Source organism: Gopherus flavomarginatus, chromosome 6, assembly GCF_025201925.1.
Source record: "Gopherus flavomarginatus isolate rGopFla2 chromosome 6, rGopFla2.mat.asm, whole genome shotgun sequence".
Lineage (NCBI taxonomy): Eukaryota > Metazoa > Chordata > Testudines > Testudinidae > Gopherus > Gopherus flavomarginatus.
In genome coordinates this window covers 97,521,689-97,539,110 of record NC_066622.1, presented here as the reverse complement: position 1 = coordinate 97,539,110, position 17,422 = coordinate 97,521,689, and the positions used below count along the sequence as shown (strand labels likewise).

Here is a 17,422-nt window from a genome sequence, read left to right as displayed (position 1 = left end):
ACGACCGGCAAACGTAGAAACTCTGCAAAAACACGTGAGCTGAGAAAGGCTTCAAGGTGATCAGGCTCGGTTACGGGTGTGCACAAGATACACAGGATTCGTTTTTCTTTCTCCTCTTCTGCCTGCACATGACAGACCAGCCTAAAGTATCCAGTATGACATCATAGAAGTGTCATAGGGGACGGGGCCCAAAAACTGTGTGTGTTTGTTTCTGATTGGTACAAGCAAAGTTTACGCCAAGTAGGGGAGCAGGTGCCTAAAAGTCTGGCTTCGCCCCCAAAAGGTAAGGAAATTCATATAGTTTAGAATGTGTTTAACGCTGAATGACAAAAGAAGAGGCCAGGGCAATACCGGTATGGGCAAGTTTTTAGGATGCAGACAGGAACTTATCTTAACAGGGTAATGTTTGCATTACTTAGTGGATGTCCATGCAGCATGGACATTTCAATAAAGCTGATAAGACAAGGCTGCAATGGAAATAACACAGTGTCTGAGACTCATCTTGGGCAAGCTCCCAAAGGCTCTGACGTTCATGAAAACTATCAAAATCTCCTCTTAAGCCTGAAGGACGGAGCAGAAATAAGAACAGCTTTTCTTTTGATTGGAACTACAGAGCCAGGAATGTAGTGAAAAGCTAACCAACAGCCTTCAAATCTCAACAAAGGCTGAAGTTTCAGGTGTCCTGTCTTTAATCCACATTGATTTGCCCCATTCCTCAGCCCAGTCTGAGGGTTTGACATCACCACTGCTTCTGAGAAGTGAATTGTGATCTCACCGGTGTCATACATGAAAGAATCGAGGAAGGAATGAGGCTGAAGAGGAAAGAGAGACTATTTTATATATAAATCTTGGTAGATTGTAATGATGGGGAAGGAAACATGGGGGAAAAAATGACTGGACAGCTTAGTGGGACCTCAGCAAATGATGGGGAATGTTTGCATGAGTGGGTGTGTTGTGGCTGTTTAACTACTGAACATCCAATAAGTTGTAAAATAGTTTGTTTCATGGTAGGTATTTTTGTTTTTCACTTTGTATCTATCTTTCTTTGAGCGAACAAGGTGGCAGTTTTGGTCTGACTGTTCTAAGTAGCACCTTCTTTCCTTCCTCTTACTACCCCTAATTTTTAAAAGGTTTCAACAAGCAAGTGATTAGCCACAGCGTGCCCACAGTGTTACTATATCAGGCAAAGTGTCAGTTTCATTAGCTTGAACAGTTAGTGGGCCTTGGAAAGGTCTGTAGCAGAGAAGTGCCTCTCCCTGAGAGTTAAGTGAGCTTTGTGCAAACTCAGCAAGGACACTCTCTCTCTTGATTTGGATGAAGAGAAAAATGAGTTGAAAGCTTTTGCAGCGGAGACTGCCTAGAGTGACCTATGCTTCTGGAGCACCCTTTGGGTCTGTTTTTTGAGATTTACCCTTTCAGCCTCCTGCTCCACAGCTGTAGGAACGGACAATATGCCACACAAGTTGTTTGTTACAAACACCAAATGCAAACACACAAACTGGAACTGGAGTAGTTAGAGATGGAAAAGAATGATTAAATCCTTGGCGTTCATCCCACTGCATCATCTGCATGTGTCTGGTTTGTATAGGGATACTGAAATGGATTTTAGATCGAGTCTGGGCATTTGGGGGCAGGGAGAAACAGAAATTTGGGAGGTCTTTAAAATATAGCTTGATTTCTGGTATTTGTGAATTTCCAGCTTTTAAATCAGTAAGCTTTTTTTTTTTTTTTTTTTTTACTGAATTTGCCATGTTTAGCTTTTGCATCCAGAATTATTTACAGGGGAAAGCACAGCTTAAGGAAAATAGAGGTGGCTTTTCTTTTTGCTGGGAGAGGGAAAATGTTAAGCGTTTGATGGACTGAAACAACAGAAAGATGTACTGTAGGCTAGTGTTTCTCAGTGAGTGGTGCCAGTCCCTGAGATCTCCCTGACAGTTTAGGAAGGCAGTAAACTGGCCCCTGATGTCAAAGAGATTGAGGAACACTGCTCCAGGCAAGTGCAAGGCAAATTCACCCCACACTGTGCTGTCAATGCACAGCAATCCTGGCCTGCAACTCCCTGCTGCTCTTCCAGTGCTGCTCCTCATGCCAGTAACCCACAGACTACAATCCTGAGCGGTTAGTGATCTGACTCGTGTGTATTTGAAACTGACGACATTCTTATTCAGTACATAATAAATGAAGCTGCTGCCTCTGAGTCAAGTCCCCTCTGTGGATGTCTTTGAAAGTTGCAAAATCAATTATTGTGTGACTCTTGTTCATATGTGGAGTAGCCAGAACTTCCCATCCTGGAAAGCTTCCGTGCAGGACATGTGTATGTACAAATACACTGCCACAGGGTGATAGATTCTAGGCCAATATATGAGCATTCAGGGCTCCTTTTTGAGTCATTCTGATGATAGCTGCTTGAAACCAGCATGACAGTGCAATGTAACTACTGATGAGTCATACTAGCAGGTGGATCTTGTGAGGTCCCACCAGGATATAAAAGGAAAGGATGTAGGGTCTGGAACAGAGAAGACCTGCAGGGAAAATGCTAGAAACAGCTAAGTATAGGGAGGAAACTTAGGCTGAAGACTGTGTGACCTAGTGGATAGGTCACTGGACTGGGACTTGACATCAGAGTCAGTTGTGCCTCCATTTTCCCAGCTGTGAAAGGGGATGATACTGACCTCTTTTGTAAAATACTTTAAGTGCTGTGGGGAATTGTGGGTGCACACAGAGCCCAGGCATGGGTGGCGGGGAGCATGAAGGATAGTGGTATGGATGGGGGAGGGACATGGTGCAGACAGAGCCTCTGATGTGGCAGAGGAGTGAATGAGAGGGCACAGATGGGGGGAAGGGGCTGCAGATAGTCCCTGAAATAGAGAGGGGTGGGAGGGTGACCCACAGGGAGCTTATGGGGATGGGGAGAGGGAATGGAGGGATGCAAGAAGCCGCTGGTGTGTTCAAAGAAGCTTCATGTACATATGCAACCAAGTGTGTGACACTGTAGTGAAGTCAAAGCCCAGGAAAGGGTGAGTTTGGACTACATGAAGTGTGTTAAAGTGTTCAGAGCAGGAGGGGGAATCCACCTCCTTACAAACTGCTGTTCAGGTCAGGTTGGATCCTGCTTTCTGTGAGGTAAATAGTGAAATTCCCATTGACTTTAATCAGAGCAGGCTTAAGCTCTAAGGGCCTGGAGAGTCTCCTATTGAGTTCAGCGGCCTTTGGGTCAGGCCTCAAGTGCCTAGCCTTTCCTGAAGCTCTTTTCCCCTCTATGGCAGCAGCACAGTACCCGTTTGTGTGTTTTAAACACAGCCCCCTCTGCTGAGTAGAGTCCGCCCGCCATTCAAAACACAAACCGACGCAAACCGCACACGCTGACTTCGTGCGTGTGTTCATCTTCCGTAGCGCTTGAAGGAAATGTTTGCCTTCCAGAAAGAGTGAGACCTCCCAAGTGGAGGGTGATTGCTAATGACAGCAGAATTAGATGGTAATTAGCAGATCAACTGCAGAGACACTGTGCTGGCAACTTTGGACTTTACCCAAGGAATTGATCTCTCTTCCCTCTGTGTACTGTGTTGTATTCACAGCATACACACACAGACAGAGATGAAAAACAGGAATACTCTTGCTGGAAGGTTGTACCATGACACACTTATTTCTTAGGATTCAAAATCGCAGAAGAACATGAAAGCAGAGAAAGGGAAAACTGGCTGCTTCCTAGGCTGTGAGGCACAACTCACCCCACCTTGCATGAGAATGGATCTTTACAGACTGAGTATGCAGGGGCCCTATAGCCTATAAGCAGGACCAGGACCGCTGTCCACCCCCGTTCTTACAGTGATAGCTTACAATTTCAACACTCTCCTCAATACACCACATACTGGAGGAGGGTTGCTCTTTTTTCATTCCGTGTGTGTATGTACAGAGCCTGACACAGTGCGGCTCAGACCCCTGAGTGAGGTCTCTAGGCACTACCACAGTACAAATAATAAATTGCAGTAATACCACTGAATATGGCTGAATGAATTCCTATTAGCAGCCACCTAGAACAGCAAGGAGGTGGATCTTTCTTACCTCCCTCAGTCTCCCATTGTAAATAGTGCAGAATTGGGGGGGAGGGAAGGGAGATGTATCTTACATTTGGCAACTCGGTGTTACAGGAAAAATGGCTTTCTGAACAGACACTGTGCTTCGCAGTGTTAGTACAGGGTTGCAGCAATTTGCATGCCCATCATTGAAGCAGGAGGTCATGCACTGCAGATTATACTGAGGACACCCTCTTTTCCCCTTTCTTTTCTGCCAAGATGGGCAGGGGAAAGGTGCAAATGTATGTTTCCTCCCTGCCCACTTTAGTGCACTGGTCAGGAGTAGGCTGACCATATTTCCCTATGCTGAATATGGGACACTGGGTAAAATTATTCCAATTCAAGTAAGTTCAATGGCAATCAGTCAGAACTATGCAGTACAAATGTTCAAATTAACATCAAATTGCATAGGTGCTGACTTCCCCTCTGCTCGGTGGGTGCTTGACCAGCCCCCATTCCACCCCTTCCCCAAAGTCCCTGCCCCCATTCCACCCCCTTCCCCCAGGGCCCTGACCCTACCCTGCCTCTTTCCATGAGCATGCTGCATCCCTGCTTCTCTCCCAGAAAGTCCTAAGCGCTGCCAAACAGCTGTTTGGCGGCGGGAAGCACTGGGAGGGAGGGGAAGGAACAGGGACACGGTGCACTGGTGGCGGACGGAGAAGGAGGCTAGGAGGGGGAGCTTGGCTGCCGGTGAGTGCAACCACTAATTTTTCCCTGTGGGTGCTCCAGCTCTGGAGTACCCACGGAGTTGGCACCTATGTTAAATTGACTGAGCCCCTGTTAAATAAAAATAATCCAACTACGCAGTATTTCTTTTTATCTTCTTATCTTTAAGGCTTTAGGGATCGTATGGGGAGGAGACACACACACACACACCTCTCTTACATGGGGTGGGGGGTGACCAACTGACCCGACCCTCCTACCCGAGCCCTTTCTGCCCCTCCATGCCTGGCTGGGCCCCTGGGACAAACCTGTCTCTCCTGGTACCTGCCACCGCACCTTCCCAAGTCAACCCACTGGGGGCAGGGCGGGTGGCACACCAGGTCACATGCCCCCTCCCCAGATTTCTGCCAGGGTTCGCACCAGAATGTGGCCAGTGGCAGCCTTTTGGCCATGTGTGGAAGGGAAGGGAGTCCCTTCAAGCCACAGCCGCTGGGGGAGGAGGGATAACCTGACCTGTGTCTTTGCAGAACTCGCCTCTTCCCCCACCTCCCCCCGCGGCTCGAAGCAGCTTGTCATTTTCTGCCTGCACAGTGTGGAAAGGCATCTAACACCTTCAGGCTGCTGCTGGCCATCAACATAACCCAGTCACCTCTTGTCAGCCAGCTACAGTGTAGGCAGAAAGGGGCTAAGCCCTAAACACTAAGGATGCATTGTGTACCAGGGCCCAGGGAACCTGACTGCAGGGGCTTCAGCAAACCCGGCCAGAAAGGTGGGTCAGCAGAGGAGGGTGCCTAGAGGTTGGAGCAGCCCATGCTTCCTGGGGGCAGGAACCAGGGTGGGCGGTAGGTGAAGAGGGTGCTATGCTCCTGTCAAGGGGGCTGCTGTGGGAACCTGCAGGATGGGGGTATGAACAGGCTGGAAATCACTTCCCCTCCTCCCCCCCTGCACACTCCAGACCTTAGCTGAGGCGGGGGGAGGGTTCCCCGTGCCAGCACTGAGTGTGCCGAAGCCTTGCACAATGCTTGGCTCCTCCTGGCCATTGCCCCAGGCTGGAGGGTCTTGAGCTTTCCCGGGGCGCTGGCTCAGCCACAGGCAGTGGGGGAAGGAAGGACCTGCCAGCCGGGCTGTTGGTGAGCGGAGTGCTCCGACCAGGGGCTGGTTCTCCACTCAGTGCTGGGAGCAGGATGTGCTGTGCCGGGAGGGATGTGGAGGAGCCACGGGGCAGGGGTAGGGTGAAGGGGCAAAGCAGGGAGAGGACAGTGAGAGAGGGAGCACATAAAGGGTCAATGGGTGGGCAGCAGAGGTGGCACACAACCCACTGGCACCTGCCTGCACTTTCCAGCCAGTGCAGCTTGCAGTAGGCAGCCAGGGGTGGCCGGAAACAAGACGGGGGCAGGGACCTGCTGGCCAAGAGTCGGCATGCAGCGGAGGCTGCGCTGACAGACCAGAAGGCGGAGTAGCTGGCCCTGCCCATTGCAGATTTGCCCTGCCACCAGCCTTGCACACCCTCTGGCGTTGTTTGCCACTGGACCTCCTCCCCACTCATTGCTAATGAGCAGGGATATGGCCAGCAGCAGAACCCACCTGTACTGATGGGGTTTGGGGGACAGAAAATATGGGAAAATTTACCCATTATTAAGAAAAAGTTGGGATACCTGCAGGAGGGCTTTAATATGGGACTGTCCCTTTAAAAATGGGACATCTGGTTATCCTAGTCAGGAGGGAAGGTGAAGGAGTTGATTTCATAGAAGGTTTTCAAATGTGCTTTTTCTCCTATGATGCATGGGACTGTCTGTCATAGCTACTTGTGCTGTCTCTGTTTGGATATAGATCTTGGGGGATGTGCTTTGTTGTAAGATTCAAGGGTGGATTGCTACGGCTCCATTTTGCCAGGTACAGTTCAGGAGGGGACTTGTTGCAGTATCACCCTCTGGACCAGCTATTCTTTCCCTCCTTGCTTCCCTAGCCCTCAGCCATGTTGTGATAATTTTAGAAGTGGGTGTATCTTGATTATTCAGCCCATGGGGTAACCAGGGGATCCCAATTCTTCTGTGAAATTGCTTGCCTTGTCTTGCTATCCAAGAGAGAGAGATGTGGTGGTGAAGGGTACACAGATGGGAGACTAGAGTCTCTCTATATTAAGCATCTCTCCCCCCGCCTCCACTTCCGCCGTGGCGTACACAAAAAAAAATGTTGTATTCTTGCCTCCCAAAACACACTGGCCTTATTCATGCTCCCTTCTCTCACATCCCTGTGCCTTGCACCCCCACCAAATGTCTACAGATATGTTGGCCCGTATTTATTTAACAAGGGAAGTTTTTTTTTCTTCTTTTTTCCCCACATGGGGTTGGAGGTGGGGGGTGGAGAAAGAGGGCAAAATTCTTCACTGGGAGCAAATCTCATTTTCAAGAGTCCTGACAAAATGAGCCATAAAATTACAATATTTCAAAGCGCTCTGTAATTCCAGTGCAGATGGCTCTTCATCATGGAATCTGAAAGCTCAGAAAATCTAAAACTCATTAGATTAAAATAAACCACCTACTGCGAGGAAGAAAAGCTTATTTATCAATATCAATTTACTTCTGATTACCCTGCTCTGCAATTTGTTATTTTCAGGAATTATGACTTGTGTATTGCTCATGCCAATGTAATTTTTCTTAAAACTTTAGTTTACTTTTCTGTAAAATGTATTTATTTTAAACACCCAGCTAGAAACTAGTGGTAGATTCCAAGCAGGAGGCGCTACTAGCAAATTGTGACAAAAAGTGAACCATTTGTGTTGCAAAAGATCCACAAGTTATTGGAGGAAGTGGGGTGGGGGACCTGTATGTGTAAGAGCTGGGGCTCTGATGCAGTAGTACAATGGGGCAGGGATCTGACCAGGGAGCTGTGGCAGGCACATAGTAGAGGTGGGAAAAACATTCCGTTCATAGAATTGGCCTTGGTTGGAGCTTGACCCGCATTTATGCAGCAGAATGGTTTGTACAGACTTTGTACAAGTTTCTTGTCAAGTTGAATCCAAATGTGTTTGCAGTCTGTAAATATTAGCGAATGTTTACCGGCTGCAATTTGCTGATGCTTTTGGAACACAGCTTGCATTCACAGTTAGAGGTCACATGAGGAAACTGGTGTCTTTCAGTAGAACCACTTCTTGGTTCTGTCAAAGCTGACAGGTTCTGTCCCACATGTTCTCACCAGGATTCAACATGAGGTTAATTGAAAGACTAACCATTTAAAAAAAAAACAATTTCCAACTGAACTTGATCATGGTTGCATGGCTTTACTATGCACAAATCTCTGAATAGAAATTCAGTATGAGGCCATGTCTACACTGCATAACTATGTTGGCATAGGGTATGTCTACATTGCAGCAGCAGAGCTATGAAGCCACAGCTGTGTCAGTGTAGCATCCTACATCAATGGAAGGGTTCTCTCTGTCAGTGTAGGTAAGCCACTTCTGAGGGCTGGTAGCTAGGTCGATAGAAGAATTCTTCTGTCAACCTTGCTGCATTTATAGTGGGGGTTAGGTTGACCTAACTAAGTTGTGTACACAGCATCAAATTGTTCACAGCCTTCAGCGATGTAGTGAGGTCACCTAAGTTTTAGGTATAGACTAGGCCCTTGATGCAGCCTGTGCCAACAGAAAGAGGAGTTGTGCTGGCATAGCTGCACCACTTCCTTAGGCAATGTTTAGCTATGCTGACAGGAGCACTCTTCTATTGGCATAGGAGTGCTTATGCTGGGGTTTTGCTAGAATAGCAATTCAGCTAGGCCTGAGTGTCTTTGTGTGCTAGCCAACAAAGCTATGCTGGCATAAGTTTGTAGTGTAGACATGGCCTGAGGTGCCATGGGATCACTTGGGATCCAAATTTAATTCTGTGCCGATTTAAGTAGTTAATTCTGGCAGTATCTTAAATAGTTGTCTTAATGCACTTGGTGATTTCCCAGTGATCATCAAAGCTCTGGACAAACATTAACTAAGACAAATGTCCATAGAGTTGCTAGAGGTCAAGGAACATCCTTCATTTATGTCTGAAAGAGGTGCTTGAAGTGCAGAACTGAAATCTGATTTGAATCCAAACTTCTACCAAATCTGAAGATGTTTTAGGTTAATTGTTTTGGCTCAAACCCATTATAGAGAAGCTTGAGTAGCAAGGCAGATCCAAAGTTTGGGGTCCAGAGTGAGGGCTTGTCATCTCTAACTGAAGACAGGAGAATAGTACGCGCATACGGAAGATCAGAATTTGGCCCTAAATGTTTAAATATGGGGTAGAAAGTGTCAGGAAGCCCAATTTAAAGTTGTTTTTTGTCTGTCTGTCAGTGAGTCCTATGCCGTGGTTCTGTATGTGGCTATCTAATAACAGAGCTTTACAAAGGAAGTTCTCCTCTCATAGCCTACTGATGTTTCTGTATGTGTGTGGTTTTTTTTAACATCCCTGATTCATACCATGATTCCACTGTGGATATTTTGTTGTTGTCATTGCTGATGTGTTTCCCCATTTAGAGGTCTTTCTGTCTACATTTTTAAAGACCATCGTCATGTTGAAGTCTCCATGGTTTAGGAAGAGGGACGTGTTTTCCACTCCCTTTATTCCTCAATAATTGGGAACAGAAGGAAGAGAGAGAGCCAGGTGTGATGGGAAAATCACTGCAATGGGGGCAGTCAGAATGCCACCGCAGAAGAAGCCTCCTTGACAGGTGGATGAATGCCACATGCACACGTGCACACAGATCCCTATTGGGTTGCCAGTGATCTTTTTTTTTGCCTTTTCTAAAGGAAGCAAATACCATTAGTGGGTAGCCCCAGCTGTCGTTTTCCAGCTGCAATTATTCTGTGAATGGGGGGAGGGGGAAGGGGCATGGGGCGGAGGCTCGTTAATTGCTTGATGTACGTCTAGAGAGGCGGTTTGGGGAAGGGGACTGAGAGGGCTGTTTACTGAGCAGTTCCTCACACAAAAGCCGTTTGGGAGACACTTTTGATTTATACTTTCATTTCTTCTTTATGCTCTTGGAACAGCATGCAGCAAACAGAAAGACTGACACTGTAAATTAAAGACACAAATATTGTGGTGGTGTTTGGGAAAGAGAAGACCAGGTGGGGGAAAGGGAGGTGGCGATTGTAGGTTTGGGATTATAAAAATGCCAGCAGCAGCCCAAATGTTTCTGCATGGCTGCCAACAGGGCACAGGCAATACAGAAGCTGCTGCTGTTCTGACGAAGGCAATTAAGGGTACTTTGTATGTATAACAACTCCTCTCGCACAGAAGTGTCCCAACAGTGCATTTAAAATAACCAATACAGGTGCACAGCCCTATAAACTGCCACTTCCCAGCCTGATAACAGTACACAGAACAGCAAATCCAGACGTGGCATATGCGGGTGCATCAAGTCCATAATTCTTCTAGATGAAACGCTGGCAGCTTCTCCACCACTTGTTGCCAGTTTCACCTTGATTAATTTACAGTGAGGGCATGGAATGGGGAACTGGAGATGGGCCTTCTGGGGTGACTGCAACTCAATATAACTAAGTGAAGACTGAGTCCCTTGAAAGAGCATTTTTATCATTGCACTCTCTGCCCCATAACAACAGGCTTCTGAACCAAAGGCAGAGATGAGCTATAGTGATTTCTAGGTAGGCACTGAGCCAAGAACATAAACCCAGAAGATCTACTACTACTACTAATTGGAGCCCCAATCCTGCAATCTGGCCTATGTGGGTAGAAAGTCAGTGAGGCTCTACACTGTGTGAATGCAGATCTGACTGCAGGCTTGGGGCCTGTTATCTAAAATGCTACCCCCACTTCTAGCTAAGGTAATCAGGGTGCGGCATATGTCACAATAAAATGCTCACATTTTCTCTATTGGAATATGCAGCACAGAGTCACCACTGCAGACCTAGGAACGACTGATAGGAAAAAGGCTATGAGTAAGGGCCAATATTGTCTCACTAAAAGTCTCTGTGGGAGCACAGATGAACACGTGTAGCGAAATGGGTGTCACTGGGGAGTGTGTTGTACATCTTCCAAGCACACCGTAATTGAGTGGTCAGAGCATCAAAATCTGAGCAGAAGTTTCAAGTAACATGCTGAGCAGGTGTGTCTGTGTCACCCTCTAGTGGCTGGATTGCTTAGCAGCTTGAGTCTACTACTGCCCCTAAGCTAATGGAGCTTGTCATTTAACTTAAAACAGTAGCGCCTCCTGCTTTTAGATGCAGAGGTTGCAGGTTCAGTTCCCTCAGGTGACCCATCCAGAGCCTTTATTAGATTTGTATATACAAGAAACTATATTTCTATAGTGAATTCTTTTAGCAAAGAATCTCTTTCAGGGACAAAGCACAATTAACTATTCTCTCCAATGCAGAATTTTAAAGTTCTCCCTTGAAATTCCTAAATCCACAATATCAAAACAAAACAATCTCTGGAAACCAGTGTGGAGAAATGCAATATTAATGAAGACAATCAAAATGGCATTTCAAGCAATTACTTATGTAATGAAAAAGTGACTTAGAATATACAACATTCAGATTATCATTCAATTTAAAAGGGAGGCTGTCAACTGTCTTTATTTCTAAATAATTTGAATGGTTTTTCCACTGACAGTTGTTTTAGAAACACACTCTGAGAAGCTGGAAAATAACATTTCACCCTCTCTGGCTTGTGGTGGCCCCAGTTGAAAACCACAAACGCAGTTTTCTCGTCTTGTGAGTCTCATGCAGCAGATAGCAGCAGGATGGGATGTTTTGTTGATGTCTCCATTTGGGCCACAGCAGCATCCTCTCTGGTGCCAGCAAAACATGTGCTGCTCTGGAATTAGGGTTACTTGACTGCGTGCTGGAAAGGGACACTCATACTTTGGTTATGAAGTGTCACACCACAATGGCAATGCTTTGAAGAGGACCTGCAATGGAAGAAAATGGGTTTGTGGCTTTTTGGATTTTCCTCAGCCTTGTAATGTCCAGCCTGGTAGGTTGTGGGAGGAGGGAGGGAGTAGAAGGCACTAAGAGGAGCTTGTGACAGAGTGCTTGGGGAATAGCAGCTGAGCCAGCACTCTGGTCACTGCAGCTCTAATCAATTACTGCAGAGCAGATCTCACTTAAGAAGAGCTGCGCCTAACTGATGGGTGAGGAGAACTAAGTGGCTAATTAATCCATCAGGCAGATGGTACAAAAGGCACGGGAAGGAAGTGGAATGGGAAGAAGCAGATTGTTTTCCCCTGCGTGTCTCAGGAGCTGAGGGCTCCTGGGGGCTGTAGGTGTAAAGCTCTATAGTGCACCAGGGTTATGGGAATCCACACGGTAAACAAACTGCATGGGGTGTTTTACCAGCAAAAAGATCTCTAGCAAGCAGGACCTGCCACACAGCTTAAGACGGGTGTGTGGGGCATGGTTTGTTGCAGGTCTTGTCTAGCCTGTTTTTCCTGGTTGACTCCATGAGGACTGAACTGGTAAGAAATACCATGAAAGTGAAACCTGATGAATTGAGAGAGAGAATTTATTTATATTTGAACACTTCAGACTTTTGTTAATATCTATAACTCAGATGACTGAAACATTTGGGAAAAATACTAGCTTATTTAAGATTCAACATGCCTGTTCCTTCAGTTAAAGACTGAGAACTCTCAGTTCACATCTGAGACCTCCAGGGGCAGCTCCAGGCCCCAGCACGCCAAGCGGGAAGCCGCGGGACCAGCGGACCCTCCACAGGCAAACCGCCAGAGGCAGCCTGTCTGCCATGCTTGGGGCGGCAAAATCCCTAGAGCCGCCCCTGGAGACCTCCACTGAGGTACATGATTTCCAAAGGTTACATTTTAGAAAATAAAAAAGGCAGAATTGATCCCAGTTTTTTCCTGAAGCACAGTGTTGCTACCTATAGCATATCCTTGAGTGCTCTAGTTTTATGAACCAGAGAATGGTGTATTCATCACTTCCCTTGGAGGGGAGCTATTCCACACATCTGTCTGACAGGGAGCACTTCCATTTCTAATAGAAATGAGGGGGCCCCACAAGTTTTGGCTTTTCAGATTAGCACGAATCCTTTAGCAAACTAACTGGACCCTTTTAGTTCTGTGCTGGTGGGCTGGAAATCTCCGCTTCTAGTCCAAGCTGGACAGGTGAATGAGAAATGGGAGAATCAATGAATGAACGCTAACGTACCTTTCCATTTTTAAATTACTGTTGGTGCCCAAGCCTTTCTTACTACTGGGCGCATCATCTCTTGATTATTTTCATTGTGTTATTTCTAGTCTCCTTTGGTCTACGTTGTGATGTTCCTTTAGAGAAGGAGAAGGGAGGATGCTCTTTGGCTGAGGGTGTGTGAATAGTATCCTGGAAACTTTCATCACAGATGAGGAAGCAGAGCATAAAAGTTGATCTACGATCGAGAGAGAGAGAGCCCCTAGTATGTTCATAACTCTGGCTGCTTACAACCTGGGTTGAAGGTGCTGACAGTGGAGCTGTCCCTGGCTGACCCTTAGCAGGACCACAACAGAACTCCCTCTTATTGCATTGTGATCACTTTCTGCCCCCCCACCACCACTGACAGTGCAAGCTACTAGCTGAGTTAAAAGTCTTGTTGGATTCCATGTGAGTTCACCACCTGCTTGGTCACAGCAGCAGGTTTGAAAAAGCAGCAATACTGAGGGAAAGGATTCAGGCGTACAGGATTAGTGAGAGTGGGGCAATTTGCACCTTGCATGGCCTTTAGGAATGGAAGAGCAAGGGAATGCTTGAGGAGAAGAGGAAGTTTTGTCCTGTGATGGGCTAAATATATGGGTAATAGCACTGGAAGTTGCTCAGTGGGTTTGATCCTGCAAGACGCTGAGCACTTTGGTGGCAATTGAGAAAGGAGCACTTAAGCACCCGCTTAACTTTTATGCACATGAGCAGCCCTTGGGAAGTGAGGCTTGTGCTTAAGTGAGTTATTGTAACATGCAGGATTGACTTCAATGTCTTGTTGTGTAGGAAATCTTCCCAGAATTCAAATGGGACAGAGACTTTCAGGGCCTTCGCAGCTCAAGGCACAAGTTATGTCAATTTTGGCAAGATGGTGACACCTCCCCTCCACCCCCCCTCCAGCAAATAACTTGATGGTGATAATATAGATTCATTGGCCCATACATTGAGCTGTCATAAGGTGAGGTGACGCAAACCAAATGCGAATATGCGGTCTGGAGCGAGGGGGGAGAGAGAGAGAGAGCGCCTCTATATGATAACTCATTAAAGTAAGGTCCTGTCTGCCTGTTTGTGGTGGTTGCAGTCCAAGTGGGAGTTCCCCAATCAAAGCACTTCATCCAGGAGCACAATCAAAGCACTTCATCTATCCCTTGAGTACAACAGGTGTTACATGAAATGAAGTTTAGTGCATTTTAGTAGCTATAGACATGCTTTTATGTCAAGCTCCAGTTACTGGACCAGATCCCCATTAGCCTAAGCCGATGTAGCTCTGTTGAAGACTGTGGGGAATATTGATTTACAACAACTGAGGATCTTGGCCTTAATTTTACAGCATCCAGAAATGTGGTCAGTGATGTACAGATAGATCAGTTGGACATGAGGCCTATCCCCAACCCCTCAGTCTAAGGCCCTCAGCCCCTCAAAGGAGAATCCTTACCCATGCTGAATCAGTGGGATTCCATGGTGGCTTGAGTCTGCCTGATCAGATTGTTTGCAGGAGGTAAGATACTAGACAAGACGCAACAAAGAGATCATAGTAAAGGAAGGAGTGGTAAGGTGGGATGGGAGATGAGAATGGTTACAAATGAGTACACTTGATTGTTACATATACATTTTTTGTTTTTTTTTCTGTTTAAATGTATATACATACACACACACTCTCTCTGTGTGTATAATACCTGCATAATGTATACTTGTCTCCAGGACAGTAGATATTTTACTATCAATCATATAATTCAATTTTATTTTGATCTCAAATACAAATTTTCTGTGGTTTGGAGGTTTTCGAGTTTTTTTTCTCCCCATTGTCTGACCATTCTAAGCATTTCTGTTTGCATTTTTAATTCTGTGGTTTCATTGTAAGAAGCCATGTGCTCTGTTAATACTAGCCTGGGAAATTCTAGAAGCTAAGTGGGGTGCTAGAGTGCTTATTTGCATGCTAATATATTCATTGTTCTTCCAGCTCATAACTATTTCACAGCAGTGCTGGTGTTTGAGAGCTTTGGGTGTGCTCATGTGTTCTCTGCTGTTTTCTACATTGTACTTCTAAATTCCTAGTGAATTTTTAGTGATTCCAGTCCTGGTCTCCCACACAGTTCTGCCAGTACAACTTGATAACTCACTGCTATTCCAGTACTGGGCTCCCATACCACACTGCAACACAACTTTAATCCTGACCTTCAGCGTTTCACAGCTACCCCAACCCTCTCCTTCCTAACAACGTGTCCTGTGCATCTCAGCCCAGACATACAGCCCCCCTGCTGCGCCAGTCTGGAGAGCTGTCTCCTGAGTAGACACTGCTGATCATGCTGAACTGTGTAACGATTCTTACGATGTGAGCAAACATCCACTGGAGACTAAGAATAAAACATTGCCCTCCTTTTGATTTGTGACATAAGCAGTCATTTGACCCTGGTTTCCAGCTACAATGGGACAAATTAATCGCTGGTGCAACTCCATTGGTTTCATAGAATTAAATCAGGGATGACTCTGACCCAATACTTTTAACCCTTCGATTCCCACACCTGGTTTGCACGTTGGTGTGTGAGGTGGGGGAGGAACGAGGTCTGCCATAGAACATACTTGTATGGCATACAGTCATAAGGCTACTGCCTCTAATACTTCTAGACATACCCTGATTGGATCAAGACAGTATTTAAAGTATTTTATCCTAATGTTAATGCTATTCAGATGCTGATTGTGAACTGAAAGGAGAAATTTGGAAAGCAATGGCTTGTCAATCACAATGGAATTGTGTAAAGAAAGCAGGGTTTGGACTACCTGGAGCAGGAAGGTGGTAACCACTCTCTTTGGCTATAGTGAGCCTATCCCTGGAATACAGAGTTTTGTTGCTGTCACCTCAGTAAACACTAGACAGATTCCAATAACTATTATGAAATAACTAATGAAGCAGGGTTATAAGAGCCAAATATAGTTTGGGATGATGAAGGGAGACCTGATGACTGACTGTAAGTGAAGAATTTCAAACCAAAGAGGGAGAGGAGTGATTTAGAATAATCCAAAAGGCTATAAATAGGAGGAATGAAATTTAAAATGAGCAAACGAAAATTGTCTGGGCATCAGGAAAGGTTTTCCTAACCATGAGATCTCCAATTGTAGGGGGGGAAATCTCCCAAAGGAAACAGCAAAAGTCTCTTCTCTTGGGACACATACAGTTGCTTTTAATGCAATATTAAACTGTAAGGTCCAATCCTGTATAGCCAGAGTTATGGACAAGATAATTGGATGTAGGTCTCTTGTATCTCCATGAAGCTGTGTAATTTAGCATTATGGATCTGATCAGTACTTACTGTGGCTTGTAGATATCTCTGTTCACTGTCATCTGAATGCCCACCAAGAGGCACCCTTCTGCTTCCTGTGCCCAAACAACATATCACCAGGCACTGCCAGCTTTAACCAATTTCTTGGGTGAGGTTGGTGATGACTGCGGGATGGGCAGCAGAAACTGTCAGATGGTATTTTTCATGGACTGACTATTTCTCTGTCTCCCCATACTTGTTGCGTGGGGTGAAGGCTGAGGCTTTCAGGGATTACCCATCTCCTAATAGAATGACCATGGTTTATCTCCTTCAGCCAATACTTTTTGGACATGCTGCCTGGGTGTGTGGTAATTGTGTTTGCAATGTCGTTGCTGTAACCCATGTTGGGAAGGGATTTTGCCCCCCCATCTTAGCTGCACAATTGTGCTTTGGGGGAAAGATGTCATCCACAAAATTGACTAGACTTGAAATATTTAATTTGCCTCTCCTGTTCTTTGTCAGGAACCATGAAGTGTCACTTTGCTGCCAGCAACTTTCTGCTCTCCCTCTTGATCTTGGAGCTCGTCTGTTTGGGTAAGTAAAGTTTCTCTCTGTTCAGTTATCCTTCTTTCCTTATCCCTGACCCATCTTTCTATTTCAAGCTTTGTGGTAGCACTTAAAAAGCTTAACAGTTGCATGTCTGGGGGTTTATCTCTGGGGGCACAAAGACTTCATCTTTCTACTGAGTATGTGATCTCTTTAGCCAGCTACACTGTGATTGAACCTATTGTTACACAGATGCCTTTAAGAAAAGTCACAGAAGAAACCAGCCACCACTCCAGAAAATGGGGGCTGGGCAGTACATACATGTAAGCGCTGTGGGGCTGGGACCGTCTTACGTGTTTGTATGCATAGTATGATGGGGCCCGGCTCTATGATTGGGGTCCCTAGGCACTACCACAAGAGAATTATTATAATATTGGGGGAGATCAGTTCTGACTGAGTCTGTCAGTTGTTGATAGTTGATGCTTATCTGCCAACAGGGTTTGCTGTCACTGTAGTTCTCAAAGAGAATCAGGACCTGCAGTTTTATGTCAGTTTCACACTGTGATATGTTAGACTGAGAGAGAGAAATATGTTCCCTTATGAAAATAAGACCTACTTAGAAACAACATGCAGTGTGTACCTTGTTTGTTGCATATTGTTCTGCTGGAAGGTATTGAATGAGGCGTCAAAATGCTTGCAGACTTTCACAC

At 45.9% G+C, this 17,422-nt stretch overlaps 1 protein-coding gene across 1 annotated transcript in view; it reads left to right on the top strand.

Annotated features, from left to right (window-relative positions):
- The window catches only part of CDH23 (cadherin related 23), a 561,993-nt gene that overhangs the window by 40,781 nt on the left and 503,790 nt on the right, over positions 1 to 17,422 (top strand). Inside the window, exon 2 of the mRNA XM_050959265.1 lies at positions 16,689 to 16,760. Coding sequence (XP_050815222.1) covers positions 16,694 to 16,760 — 67 coding nt within the window. The 5' untranslated portion in view covers positions 16,689 to 16,693. The remainder of the gene's footprint in view (positions 1 to 16,688; positions 16,761 to 17,422) is intronic.